Here is a 13,783-nt window from a genome sequence, read left to right as displayed (position 1 = left end):
AGGCCATGGCACAGGCAGAGCAGGAGCTGCAGCCGCCTTGTCTGGGTGGGAACTGCTCCGAAATCCAACCTGTGCTACCGCTGAGTTTGTAGAGCCAGGCACATTAACAGGATTTTATAAAAATCACTGAAGGGCAAGACGGATAAAGATCTGCAGTCTGCCTTCAGGAATAAATTATTAATCTTATTTCCCTTATTAACTGCTTTCTGGACTGCTTGCAAACGATAACATACTTTGCTCTTTCAAGTTCTTCTATCTGAGTTTCACATTGAATTGAGATTTAAAGTGAAACAGCTGTGTGTGGGAGAGGACTAGATGGCAATGGAGATACACGCATTTATTTTTGATTTATAAAATGCCTATCCCAGGCTCAGCAGCTCCCTCCTGTGTGATGCAAGGCTCTCCTGCGAGGTGCCGAGCCCTCTCCACTCCCACAGCATCTTACAGCTCAGGAGCCGGCATGTGCCATAAACCCAAGCTAAATGGGGTAAAAATAGGCCGATCACATGGAGTGGAGGAAGTATCTGTGCAGTGCCATGAGTTACCCACTGCCACAGATGCTGTAGTATCATCTTGGCCAGCTCCGTGGCCTGGAGGGAGGAGGATGGACAAGGACCTTGTGTGACCAGGCCTTGCTGGTGACCTGGTTATGCCACGCACTTGTGTCCTGCAGTTCTGGTTGTAAATGACCTTCTGTTGACTCAAGCAAAGAAAGACCTCTAGAAACCACCCCTCGTGCAAATAAATGTCGGGATTTGTATAGAGAAGTCATCTTGACTACAAACCTCCCAACGTCTCCAAATTGGGACAGACCCAACCATCCTTTTTTTCCCGAAAGCTGCTGTATTGGCTGCCTTGTTCCTGATGCTTATCTTCAGTCTTCCCCCTCCATCGCTTTTTGATGCAGCGATGCCGCAAAAAGATAAAATATTACTTTTCCCTTGACGATGTGATTTGAGTTTGAGCTTGGGGGAAGCTGTCTGGAAGCAGGTGAGGGAGGGAATTGCGGTGGAGAAGCAGTAAATGGCATCTTCTGGAAGCCTGAGTAATGATGCTCTTGCTTTGCATGTAGATCACCTCTCATCTGCATGCCTTGGAGAACTGCAAAGGTGCTCTACAGATGGCTTAGAGCCATCAAGGGGAGGGAAAGGCAACCTTGGAGCAGAGGAAAGATGTTAATAAAATTAAAATGTAATTCTTCCCATTTCTCAGTTCCTAAATGTGAAAAATATTAGCTTGGTGGAGACTGAAAACAGATGGTGAGCAGTTGGAGCAGATAAGCATGTTATTCAAAATAAACATTCGCCAAAGCTGGGGAGGTGGCGAACCATATTTCATTTCACCCTATTTACATTATCGGGTCAGGTTACACTGATGCTGCCTCTCGTCTGCATTCAGACGATCAACAGGGACCCTGTGATGAGCCAACTGCAGCACATCCTCCTCGCTGGGGCCGCTGGGGCTGGCATGGCTGGGCTTGGGTATTTCCCTGGCCTGTCCTCCACGGTGATACATTGAGCTGCTTGTAGAATTATAGAATTGTGTGGGTCAGAAGGGGCTGTTAAAGGTCTGTCCCTCCTTCGTTTCCCTGTTTCCAATGGCCTCTCTATCCATTTAGCCAAGTTTGGCACTGCTTTATCTTAAACCAGGAACTCTGATCCGTGTAAACGGTGGGGAAAGAAGTTCCAAGGACTGTTTGTAGGAAGGGGGTATTTTGCTGACTTTTAGGTGATCTGTAGTTCATGCCTCTAGTCCAAGTGCTCACCTGAGGTGTCAGGGCCAGTGGAAGGAGAGGTGTGGCTGGAGTGTGGCTGATCTCCCTTGCTTTGGGGGATGTTCTGGGATAGCTGGATCACCTTTGGGGTGTCTGTTTGTCCACTGGCTCCGGAACAAGCTCAGACCTGGCTCATGGGTGAGCAAAGAATTTTTCCTGCTGGAGCTAAGCTTGGCTGCTGTTACTGGGACAGTTCTCCAGTCTCTTGCTCTCAAGAGGCAGGTATGAATTTGGGGCTTTTAACTTTTTGAGGTGAGGAGAGGCTTTTTAGGTTATTAATATGTTCTGCCTCTTCTAGATGAAAGTTGGAAACATCTGCTTTGATTAAGCCTCTTCTTTCTGTCTGAAACCATTACATGCTTTCCCTCCTGAGACTGAAGCACTGGGCAAACGCTTGTACACAGCCTTTTGCTCAAAAAATATCTTTGTTAATTTACAGGTTTGCAATGTAACCACTTGGTGGTCAAAGCTTTGCTGACAAAGTCTGATTTTGAGCCTGTTCTCCATCCTGCAAGCTGCCAAAGAGCAAAGCAAACCCTTACCTGGGCATAGCTGCTGGTGTTGCAGGGCTGTCTCACGTTTAATGTGGTTTTTCTCTTATTTCTTCCAAGATATTTCATGGTTTAACATCTGCAGAAAGCTGGAGAGCTCGAGTCTGGCACATGGATTGGGGAGACAGGGTTCTGACTCTTTGCAGCTTATTTACAAATGAGAGCTCCAGAGTCACTCCCAGGGCAGGCAGGTTCATCCTTCCTGCTTAACTCTCATGCCAGGGAATCGAGGGGAATCCTACCCGTGCATCAGGAATGGCTTGAAGATATCCAAGTTCCTGCTGTAGGAGCCCTCCAAACACCCAGCCACAGGCTTTAAATCCATGTCCCGTGAGGGAGGAGGAAAGCTTTGCTGTCTCGAGCTGATAGCAGGGTTTAAACCTGCACATACTCCATGTGCTCGCTCAGGGATTAAATTGTGCCCATGCAGACACTACAGTGTAAATTCAGATAAAACATCCACGTTTTCTGCACTGTAGCAGTGGCTCTTCCTCTGTTCCCTTGGTCTCAGCAAATCCATGGCTCTGCCATGGAATCTAGATCTTGAGCAGAATGGAGCACCTCCTGATACTGCCTTGAACTATATTTTGGACTTTGGGAAGAGGAGGAGACCATTTGTGTCTGTCTGCCTCGCTGTCACTCTTCTCCAGTTCCTTATCTTGCTTTTTTGTTCTCCTCATGCCCTGTTTTTACTTCTTTTTCATCACTTAGTTTATTCTCTAATTGCCAAAGGAATTTAAGGATTAATTTAAATTCCAGTGTACTTGAGATACTCCCTAACTTGTTGCTGTTTTTTTTTCCCTTTTCTCAAGACCACAGGCATGAAGAGAGTGATAAAGCAGCTTCTTTATGCAGTTTATAGTGCAAGTAAATGCTGGCCATTCGTCAGGGACTACCTGTCCCAGCAACACTCTCTCTATACTAAACACCATAGGTGGAAGACTTCTTTAAAGAACATAAACAGGATAAAATCTGTCTCGAGTTGGTGTTGAAACTGCCCCCTCTGAAATGTGCTGTGGTGCTGGAGAGCTGGGAATGCAGGAGTGGGACTTTTCTGAGGATCTGTTGACACCCCAGATTTTCTCTTGCCATCTTGTCCCGTCGTCTCACTTTGCTCTTTCTCCTCTCCAGAAAGGAAAGTCATCAGCTGCACTTAATCCTGACATATGTTCCTTTTTAATTTGTTACGCCAGGATGGGAACTGGAGCAGCGAAGGAAATCTGGTGCACACCGACAGCCAGAGCAGAGACAGATGAACCCAGGGCCTTGCAGCGTGTTGGGGAGGGAGGGAGGGCTCCAGGTGTACTCACAGCTCTGGGCTTTCTAGTCTCTTGCACACCTGGGCTCCTTAAATGGGACACATGAATATATAGGGCAGGAGCACAGCCTGGTCTGTGCCTGCAGCTGCCCGTGCCCAGCCGGCAGCTCGAGCGTCTGAGATCTGTAACTCAGCGCTGCGAAATCTGTGCTGCACAGCCCGCCACTGTTGGGAGGAGATGGAATTCTTGCATGGAGCCAAGACTAAAACAGCATCTCATTGGGTTTTGCTCTCTCCGAGTCGTCTTCCCATGTGAAATTCCAGTGTGTCTGAGGCCGGGGAGGCAGCTCTCCCGCCCAGGTGTCCACGTCGCTGCCGCCTCCTTCCCTGGTTACCCTGGGCAGGTCCTGGTGCAAAGCTGAGCACATGTCACTGCAAAGTTTGGACATTTGGCAGCTTGGCAGCCAAAGTGTCATGCCATAAACATGTCTGGCCTGCTCCTGCAGGCACTGCTTGAGAAGTAGCAACAGCATTTGGGTTTCTAATCCAGGTAAAGCTTGCAAGGAGGAGTTTCGGAAGGAAAACAGTTCAATGTTTCCAGTCTGGACAGGTGTCTTGCTCTGGTACTTGGAGCATTCAGTCATTGACAACAATTATTCTTGTTAGACTATCATCCAAAATATGTGATGGCATTTGACTCTTTAGGTGAGTGATACAGCTGAGTGACTTGTACACGTTTCAAGGAGCATCTCTGCACCCTCCCTGCACATCTGGAGGCAGCGCTGAAAAGCTGCTCTTGGTGAGCCAGTAAATATTTCCAAGTGGTGGAAGTGAAAGAATGAGACTAGGAAGGCAGCCTTTCTCCAGGGAGCAGCTCACTGGCTCAGTTTTAGCCCCAGGTCAACTCAAGGCTGACTCAAGCCCTTGGTCACAGCCTGGTTTGCTCACATGATTCTCATTAAATGGATGTGTTTAGGCTAAAAATGAAGAGCTTCAGAAAGATGGTTTTTATCTCCATTTATAGATGCCCCAGGTCATTAGCAGGAAGCTTTTAAATTTAACAATCCTGTTTGCTTCTTGTCTGTTGGAGTGGGCTTGGAAAAGAAGGTGTTGGCTTCTTGTGGGCTTCAGTTTTGGTGTCTCACACAGTAGCTGGTTTTATTTTGGGGTTATAAATTCCATGTGAAATTTATCTTCCTCCCTGTAAATTAACCAAATTAGTTCTGCTTTCTTAATGTGCCCTAGGAACATTTTAGGAAGGAATTGTAGAAAACTCAAGGATTTTGTGCTCTCCAGAGTATGGCAGTACCAGGTTGGCAATGTACACCTGGGAAAGGGGGTTTCATGGGAAGAGGGAGAGGAAGAGGAGGCAGGTGGTGACAGTGGGTGCCTGGATGGTCATCACACAGCTGACACCAAGTGCTGGAGAGGCACAATTAGTGCTGTTTTGATAGAAAAATTTGGGTCATTTAGCAATGTTTCCGTTCCTTGCCTGGGTGAGGGAACCCAGACTTTCTGTGGTAGAAATACCCATAACTTTGTGCACAAAATCAGCTCTCTCACTGTTTTGCTGCATTTCTTTGGAGAGGAAAGAAAGTCAGGGGGTTTTCCCTGCTCTTGCTGATAAACTCACCTGCCTGGAATAGGTGCCTACATGTATAAATGATGTTATATTCCTACATCAATGCATGGTTATTCATCTCAACATCATATTCGTGCATGGAAATGGCAGGGAGAGTCTGCACATCAGGGTTCAGTTGTATGGAAGTTGGACCACATGTCTAGTAGTTTGCAATATGGGATTAATGTAGTTATTATATGTTAAAATTAATAGTAGTTTCCCTTGGCTTCAGTATCTCCCCACTTCATGAAAGCAAAGCCTAGAATTTTTTCCTTTTCTTGAAAGCAGGCTTAGATAAATGAAGACACAAATGTTCTGGGACGTGGATTTTGTAGTGATTCCAACTCAAGTTACTCCACCTGCACTGACAGGGCAGGAAAACATGGATTTTCAGTGTGTGTCATCCCTGCTTTCCCTTCCTGCAAACAGCAGAAAGAAATGCTGGGAATAATGAAGTTCATTTGTTACCTCGCTGGCATTCCCCATGACTTGCCATAAGGAAAATAAATGAGGCAGCTCGGTGGCAGAGCAGGTGCTGGGGCTGACAGAGCAGATCCCAGACAGCAGCACGAGGGCTCAGGTGCCAGTTTGTGTCTTCCCTGCTCTCGAAAGCAGCGTTTTTGTTGTTGGGAGTCGAGAAGTAGCAGGTTGGTGTTGTATTTCAGTGCAGAAGTTTGCCACCTATTCAGTGCTCTATGGGAATGCAGCATTTAATCACTTTGCCCTGGCTCAAAAGCTGAGTTTCTTGCAGCTGACAGGTCAACTGGTAAGAGCTGTGGATAACAAATTAGATGGTAATGGTCCCAAGCCCAGCTTGCATGACTGGAGAGAGGTGGAAGTTGAGTTGAGCTCCCTCACAGCCTGAGCTGGGGTGCAGCTGGACGTGATGGGGACCCGGCCATGTTCCTGGGTGGGACAAGCTGCTCACATCTCATTAGTGAGTTAATTGAGCGAGAGGAGAGGCAGCTTGAAGAGCAGGGAGTGGGGACCATCATCTCAGAGGGTGATTTGTTTGGGGTCATGGACACTGGAGATGCTGGCAGTGCAATACAGAGCACCCCTGGAATGGGATTGGCTCCCATGGGAGCTGTGCTTTGGAGATCCTTAGGCTTCATCTGCTGAGTTGTCTGCATTTTAAAAATCAAAAATACCCCAAAACATCCCACTTAAAAAAAAAAAGCGTCCCCCCTATTACATGAGCACGTCTCCTCTTTTTTGTCTTGTGAATCTGATCCCAGCCACTGGAGCTGGGAGTGTGGTCACACTTCCCCTGAGCTGGGAAGGAAGCTGCAGTTTGAGCTGGTGGTAGATTAGACAGTAGAGACTGCACACAGGAGAGGGGCTGTGAGTAGCTGATATCAACTCATCTCTGCAGCCCCAGGCCCACCATTCCAGTCACGTCTGGCACAGCACAAATCCAGGTTCCCCTTTGCATGGCTTCCAGAGGCTGTGATTCCTCTGGAAAGGCTCAGCGAGGTGTGTGTGGGCACATCTGGGGAGTATCAGAGAGATCTGAAATGGGGACAAAGGAAACTGAGAGAAATACTTTGAACAGCATCTTCAGGCATGAGGGGTGAGGAGATAGAGTCAGGAGGCTGGGGTGGTGAGCACAGACACCACGAGCATGACCCTGCGTGCCTGTCCCCAGCTCGGGGCCGTGCAGAGCGGCGTGGGAGCCTTGCGTGACTTCCCCCAGCTCTTATCTTCACCCTCACAACTGTTCCTGGCGTGCTGGGCGGGAAATGTGTGTCAGTGACTGTCACTGAGCCTTGCCACCTTCTCTTGGTACAGTTGCTGGTGAGAAGAGGGTTCCAGTGATGCCCGGATCGCCCGTGGAAGTGAAGATACAGTCCAGGTCCTCTCCTCCCAACATGCCACCGCTGCCCCCCGTCAACCCCGGCGGCCCCCGGCCCGTGTCCTTCACTCCGACTGCACGTAAGAGCCCAGTAATGCTGCTTTTCCTGGGACCAGCTCTAGCCAGGAGGGAAGGCTCTGCTCAGAGAACTCACCAGGGCTGTCTCAGCCAGGGCATGGCGGGTGGTGCTGCCTGGCTGTGAGGGAGGGGGGCCTGGGGCTTTCCTGCAGTTCTGTAATGCGTGCAGGACATAGAACAGGCTGTGTAATCCCCCCTGCCTGCTCCTACCTTGCTCCTGGTGCTGCCTTGAGTCCTTCCCTTTGCAGGTGCAGCCTTGATTTCCACCCTAAACTCCTTAAGAAATTGAATCTTTTATCAGGCCAGCTTCAAGCAAGGCAAGAGCTGGGCTTTCCGCTCTATCTTTTGGAGGAGTTAATTCCCACTCTGCTGTATCTCACTTTGCATTTATTCCTGCGGCTGAGATTAGAAAGTTTTTCTTTTTTTTTTAATTTCCCAGCCTTGAAAATTCCTTGCTGTCCATCCAGATTCTCTTCTCTCCAGCTTCTCTTTATAATCTTTCCTATTAAACCTCAGTCAGTCTTGATCCTGCCCAGCTGTAGCACAGCCTTGCACCCACTTCTTCCAGCTGAGCGTTGCTCAGAGGTGACTGCATGGATGGAAAGGACCTTCAGCCTTTTCTTACAGCCTAGAAAGGGTCTTTTTCTTTCCTTCTTTAGCCAACATTTAAGCTATTTAATGTCTTTTTAAAGGCATTGTTCCGGAGCAAAGCTGCTTTACTTTGTTGGGCATGGAGTTATCTGACCCCCACACATGGCATGTACATATTTTCCATGCTCTCCTCACCCCTTTTCCCTGCACAGAGTGTTCCCTAGCTGGTTCTGTGTTGCTGTGCTGTCCATAACAGTGCCTGGGCTATCTCAGAGTTCCATGCTGGCAGTGGGATTCGGAGATTTCTAGCTCCTGGAGGACACACTCTGATGTGCTGCGTGGTGCTGGCAGCAGCACTAATCACCGGGTTATCCCGCCAGACACATTGTCCCCATCTTTATGTGCTCAGGCGTTTTTAATGGCTCTCCTTTTGCTCAGGCAGAAAAAGACCATTAGCAAAGTGACAGAAATTAATTTTTCCAATGAGGATGCTTGGCATGCTGTTAAGGGCCAAGAAGTCTGAATCTGCTGATTGCAGATGACTTAATTGCCTCTTTCCAAGACAGATGAGAGATGCGACCTGTGGTGAAGTTCATTCTTGCCTTTTCCTTTCTCAGTTGCACCAGAGGCCCTTGGTCACTCGGTGGGTGTGTGACCTGCCCTGTGAAAGGCCATGGCTTGGGCAGCTGAGCTGGAGCAGTTGGAACAAAGCCATGCCTGCCTATGGATCACTAACGCAGGGTTGGAGAAGCAGCAAAATCTTTGACTATGTAGGACCTAAGGCAGAATTTAAGAGTAGCCTTAGATGATGACTTTGTTCCCAGGAATTTTATCATCCTGCTGCCCCCAAACTGGCAATCCCCCTGGTCTTGGTACACTGCCTGACTTGCTCCAGCGCTGTGCTCTCACCTGGAAGTCGAGGTGCCGGCCCGGCTGTGTGGTCTGTGGTGCAGCAGATCCTGGTGACGTGCAGGATCAGATAACTGCCAGCCGCCCTGCGGTGGTGCCGTTGGCAGAGGGTCAGGAGGGGTGAGCCCAAAAACACAGAGCGCGGTTACGGGGCCGTGTCTAACGGCAGCCCCCACCCGACCCCGCTCCGCTTCCGTGGCATCCCCCTGTCCACCAGCATCCTCTGCTCCCTGCTTGGCAGCCTTTCCCGAGCGTCCTCCTCAGCCCCAGGGGTGTCTCACAGCCCCTCTTTGTCCTGAGGTATAAATAGAGCCCCTTGCTCTCCCAGGCTTTCATCTGAAAGAATAAGAGGAAGTGAAATAGAGAAGGGGGAAAGCGCCTCAGTTGTGGCTGCCGGAGAGCACGGAGCTGCACAGCCTTTGCTCTTTGAGAGGAGCTTCTCTTGGCAGCTTCGCCCCTATTTATAACCCTTTTATAGTGAAATAAATGCCTTTATGAGTAATTACCAGAGGCCTTGCCTTTCACACAGCTCTGGTGTGCTGTGTGGAGCTGTACCTGTGGGTACATCCTGCCGTCCCTGTTGCTTTGCTGCTTTGGGAGTGGGGACAGGAGTTTTTCAGGTTGCTTTGTTCCATAACAAAAGGCATGAGCTCACATTGGCTTTGCACCTTCATCCTCTCAGTGCTGGCCTTCACCTTCATCTCATCTTCTGTCTGTCTGTGAGGGCTTTCACCTCCTGGTTAGCAGGAACCACCTTTGATGGTCTCTTGTAGCCTTATCTTTCCTTGCATCTTAACTGACTCTGGTTAAGTTTCCCTCCTGTGCTCACCACGAAGGTCCAGGTGTGTGGAGCCTTTCCAGCCTCCGACCCTGGCACGCCCCAGAGTGGTTTAACTGTTCATGTACCTCCTGTCTTCTCTGAAAAACCCCTCACTGGATTCATCAGGATTCGGTATGATCCTCATGAAGCTGCAGCAGAAATTTTGGCATCTTTTTTCGCAAGTTTCTGCTCCTCCCACAGGCAAGGGGCAGCTCTGCTAGGTGGTTTCAGGGCTTCCCTGAACACCATCATTTGAAATGGTTTTTATACCTTGTGGCCCCCTTGTCAGCACTTTAAACCATAAGGGATTCAGGACTGGGTTTTTAAGGATAAACCCAGTGGATCAGCTCTGACTCTTATTTCCAGTTGTGTGCTTTTCAGTCCGAAATTCTGGGTTTATACCAAGCTGGGCCCCCAGTGCACAGCTGCTCATCAGACAAGGCTCGACATTGTGCAACCACAGCGTGGGGATGTCAACAATTTATCCTAATCCCTTGCCGAGTTCCCAAACTTCCAGCCCTTCAGTCTGTTTTGACATGCTCACCACTGACAGGAGGCAAAGTTGCAGATGGGACCAGGCTGGAAAAAACAACTGTGTTTGCGAAACTCCCTGTAAATCCCCAGGGAGGGATGGCAGGCGCAGGACAGGATCTGTCGGCCCTCCTCAGGCGAGGTGGAGCCACCTGAGCTGCCCCTCAGCAGCAGCAGCCTCCTGGCTGGAGGATGGACCCACTCAAGCACCAGACCACAGGGATGTGCCCATGTGGTGCCCAGCATCGCTTCTGTCTCCCCTTTGCAGTGCCCAACGGAATAAACCATTCCCCCCCGACGCTGAACGGGGCCCCATCCCCACCCCAGAGATTCAGCAACGGCCCTTCCTCGTCCTCCTCCTCCTCACTGACCAACCAGCAGCTCCCAGCCACATGTGGAGCCCGGCAGCTCAGCAAGCTGAAGCGCTTCCTCACCACCCTGCAGCAGTTTGGGAATGACATTTCACCGGAGATCGGGGAGAAGGTCCGGACCCTTGTCCTGGCACTGGTGGTAAGTCCTGCACCATCCCGGGCTGCCTGGCTTTTCCCAGGTCCTGACACACAGTGTTGTCTGTCTGTGTCTTTGCAAGCAGAGCTGGTAGCTGAGCAAGGCTGTTATGTGCTTGTGCTTCATGGGCAACTCAGTGACTTCTTTTTCCGTGCCTTTGGTGTGTTTCAAAAAGCTGTTGGTCCAGTGGCTTAGGCACGAGTTTGTGTGCAGCTAAACTTAAAGAAACCTGGAAGGAATTGGGCAAAGCTTTTCTGTAAATCACAGAATCACAGAATGGTTTGATTTGGAAGGGACCTTAAAGATCATCTCATTCCTAACCCCTGCCATGAGAACACCCTTCAAACCCAAATGGACGGGTCTTGCTGCAGAATTGTATCCAGTGTTTGCAGTTACACAGAATAACTGGGAGAAATGCTGTCCAGTGCATTAGACATGATACTCCACATGCTTTACAAAGGCATGGAGTGACAGGACAAGAGGGAATGGCTTTAAACTGAGAAAGAGGAGGTTTGGATTGCATATTAGGAAGAAATCCTTCCCTGTGAGGGTGGGGAGGCCCTGGCACAGGGTGCCCAGAGAAGCTGGGGCTGCCCCTGGATCCCTGGCAGTGTCCAAGGCCAGGTTGAATGGGGCTTGGAGCAGCCTGGGATAATGGAAGGTGTCCCTGCCCATGGCAGGGGGTGGCACTGGATGGGCTTTAAGGTCCCTCCAACCCAAACCATTCTGTGACTTTGGACTGAGGCCCTGGAGCCCTGGCCAACTGTGGTCCCGTGGGGCACCCAGTGGGGCTCCTGCACTGATCTCTGCTTTTTGGCACATTTCTTTTGAGGCTCAGCAGGCACTGAAGGGAGCTAGACTGCAGCAGCCTGGAGCATTTCTGCTTCCAAGGTTGGCAGCAAACCTGAGTCTGTCCATGTCCTCAGGGTCACTCCCAGGGCTCAAGGACTCAATGCAAAGTGCTGCTGCTGCTTTTCTATAGCATATTTAATTGCATGGATGTAGGGTGGTACCTTAGCTTACCCTTTTGGGGAGGGAATGAGAAGTTGTCCGGGTCCCTCTGCCTGTCATTCTCAGCCTGGCTTGTGGTAATTGCTGCAAGAGATGAGTTTTGTACGTGCAGGTTATCAAATGCTACCTGTGCTGGGGTTCCCGAGCCTGAGCAGCCCCAGGGGATGCAGGGCTGGACCAGGAGAGGACCATGGTGAGCAGAAGGCTGATGAGACTCCACGGATAGGTTAGATGAGGAGAATTGAAAGGGAGGAAGGAGAGGAAGGTGTGCAGTTCTGAGCAGCTGGGATTGAAGTCTGACTCTCCACAGCCTGCCCCAGCATGCAGTAGATGCCAGCTGGGTCCTGCTGCCCTGGAGTCAGCCTCTGCCTCCCACCCTGGAGCTGGGAGGGTGCTGGGCCAGGCAGTTCCCACCCCTCCCCTAGTTCCCCTGGTGCCCGAGCCCTTCCGGCCTTCTTTCACCAGGATCCAATGCAAACACTGTCAGTCCTGGACAGGCAGATGCTGTCTCCCTCCCAGTTCTGTTCGTTTGGAGCCATTTCCCACATGTCTAAAAATAAGAACAAATTGCCATTCCATTTCTTAATTTCTTTTCTCAGAACTCAACGGTGACAATCGAGGAATTTCACTGCAAGCTGCAAGAGGCGACCAACTTCCCGCTCCGGCCATTTGTGATCCCCTTCCTGAAGGTGACGGGGAGCTGCTGGGGCTTGCTGACACTCTGTGTGCCTGCCTGTGCCTCTTGGCAGTGTGACATTGCTGGGAAAGCTCTCCTTGCAAGCACCACAGCAATTCTGCTGGAGTCCAAGACAGACTGCAGAGAGCGTAGCGGTGGCCGTGTGGGACTGGCTGACGTTGTGCCGTGTGCCACATATGTCTGCTTGTGTGCTGGAGATAAAGGAGGCAAACCAAGCTCCATGTGGCAGCTTCTGAGCCTATAATCTTATTTGCAAATGTTCAGATCTAGAATGTTTGAAGTGCTGGCACACAGAGTCTGTCTGGGATGGTTAAATCACAGAATCTCAGAATGGTTTGGGTTGGAAGGGATCTTAAAGCTCATCTCATTCCAGCCCCCTGCCATGGGTAGGGACACCTTCCACTAGACCAGGTTGCTCCAAGCCGTGTCCAAGCTGGCCTTGAGCACTTCCAGGGATGGGGATTCCACAATTTCTCTGGGTAACTAGATGCTGGAAGCACACAGTGCTTCCTGTAACACTTGGATTTTGGGTCCACCACCATCAGGCTCCTGGGAAAATACAGGTAAATCTGACAGTGCAGATACCAGGAGCTGGAGGATCCTGAGCGGGGGTCATGGGCCACAGGTGTTATTGCTCTGGGGTATTAATGAAGACCAAACCTTTTGGAACAGCTGGAAACCCCTGCCCTGCTGTAATCCAGCCCTGTGCTTGTTTTCCAGGCCAACCTCCCACTGCTGCAGCGGGAGCTGCTGCACTGTGCCCGTGCTGCCAAACAAACACCCTCCCAGTACCTGGCACAGCACGAGCACATCCTGCTCAACACCAACACCACATCTCCCGCTGACTCCTCCGAGCTGCTCATCGAGGTCAATGGCAACGGCAAGAGGCACAGTCCAGACAGGTGAAAACCAGCTTTTGTCACTCTGCTCAGTTGTTGAAGTCATGACTTTTGTTTTATCTTTGCTGCTGACAAAGCTTTAAGCAGCATCCAGGATCTTATCCCTCCCAACAACTGTTCTGGCTGTTCTAAGACTGCAATGACTGCTCCTGCTGCACTGTGAATTCAGGTTGGGTTCCTCTTTCAGGCAGGTTCTGTCCCAGAGGGACTTTTGGGTAGCACTGAAAAGCCTGAGCCAGAGAGCTGAGCAGTTTCCCACCTCCAAGGCAATGAACGGAGGCATTGGCAGGGCTGGGAAGGATGTGCTTCATTTTCACCACGTTTTATTCCAAGATAAAAGTTGTTATGCAATTATGTGGAGCATGCCTCAAATTTATAAAAACTGTGAAATTTTAATTTGGTCATGCTCAGAGAGATGAATCACAACACTCAGGCATCCTGAACCCTTTTCTTTGACGGGGTCACTTTGTGCATCGCCTCACAAATTGAGCGCATTTGTTTGAGCTCTGCATTTACCCCTGGTAAAATCACTGCTGCCCAAACCCTGCTGATTCCAAATCTGCATCGTTGAGTACGTTTATGGGATGCTAAGGAATGCCTGTCTCTGCTGGTGTGGTTGCAGGAGGGAAGACAGCAGCTTTGAGAGGGAGCCGCTGCCCACAGGGGCCCCCGGCCAGAGGG

General features: G+C 50.2%; 1 protein-coding gene across 1 annotated transcript in view; it reads left to right on the top strand.

Moving 5' to 3' along the window:
* Positions 1–13,783, top strand: part of CBFA2T2 (CBFA2/RUNX1 translocation partner 2) — a 58,913-nt gene that overhangs the window by 36,029 nt on the left and 9,101 nt on the right. The window contains exons 2-6 of the mRNA XM_017735124.1: positions 6,996–7,139; positions 10,257–10,498; positions 12,106–12,195; positions 12,924–13,105; positions 13,725–13,748. Of these exons, the coding sequence (XP_017590613.1) occupies positions 6,996–7,139; positions 10,257–10,498; positions 12,106–12,195; positions 12,924–13,105; positions 13,725–13,748 (682 nt within the window). The remainder of the gene's footprint in view (positions 1–6,995; positions 7,140–10,256; positions 10,499–12,105; positions 12,196–12,923; positions 13,106–13,724; positions 13,749–13,783) is intronic.

Source organism: Corvus brachyrhynchos, unplaced genomic scaffold, assembly GCF_000691975.1.
Source record: "Corvus brachyrhynchos isolate BGI_N302 unplaced genomic scaffold, ASM69197v1 scaffold125, whole genome shotgun sequence".
Lineage (NCBI taxonomy): Eukaryota > Metazoa > Chordata > Aves > Passeriformes > Corvidae > Corvus > Corvus brachyrhynchos.
Note: the sequence above shows the minus strand (reverse complement) of the source record. Positions and strands in the feature narration are given on the sequence as shown.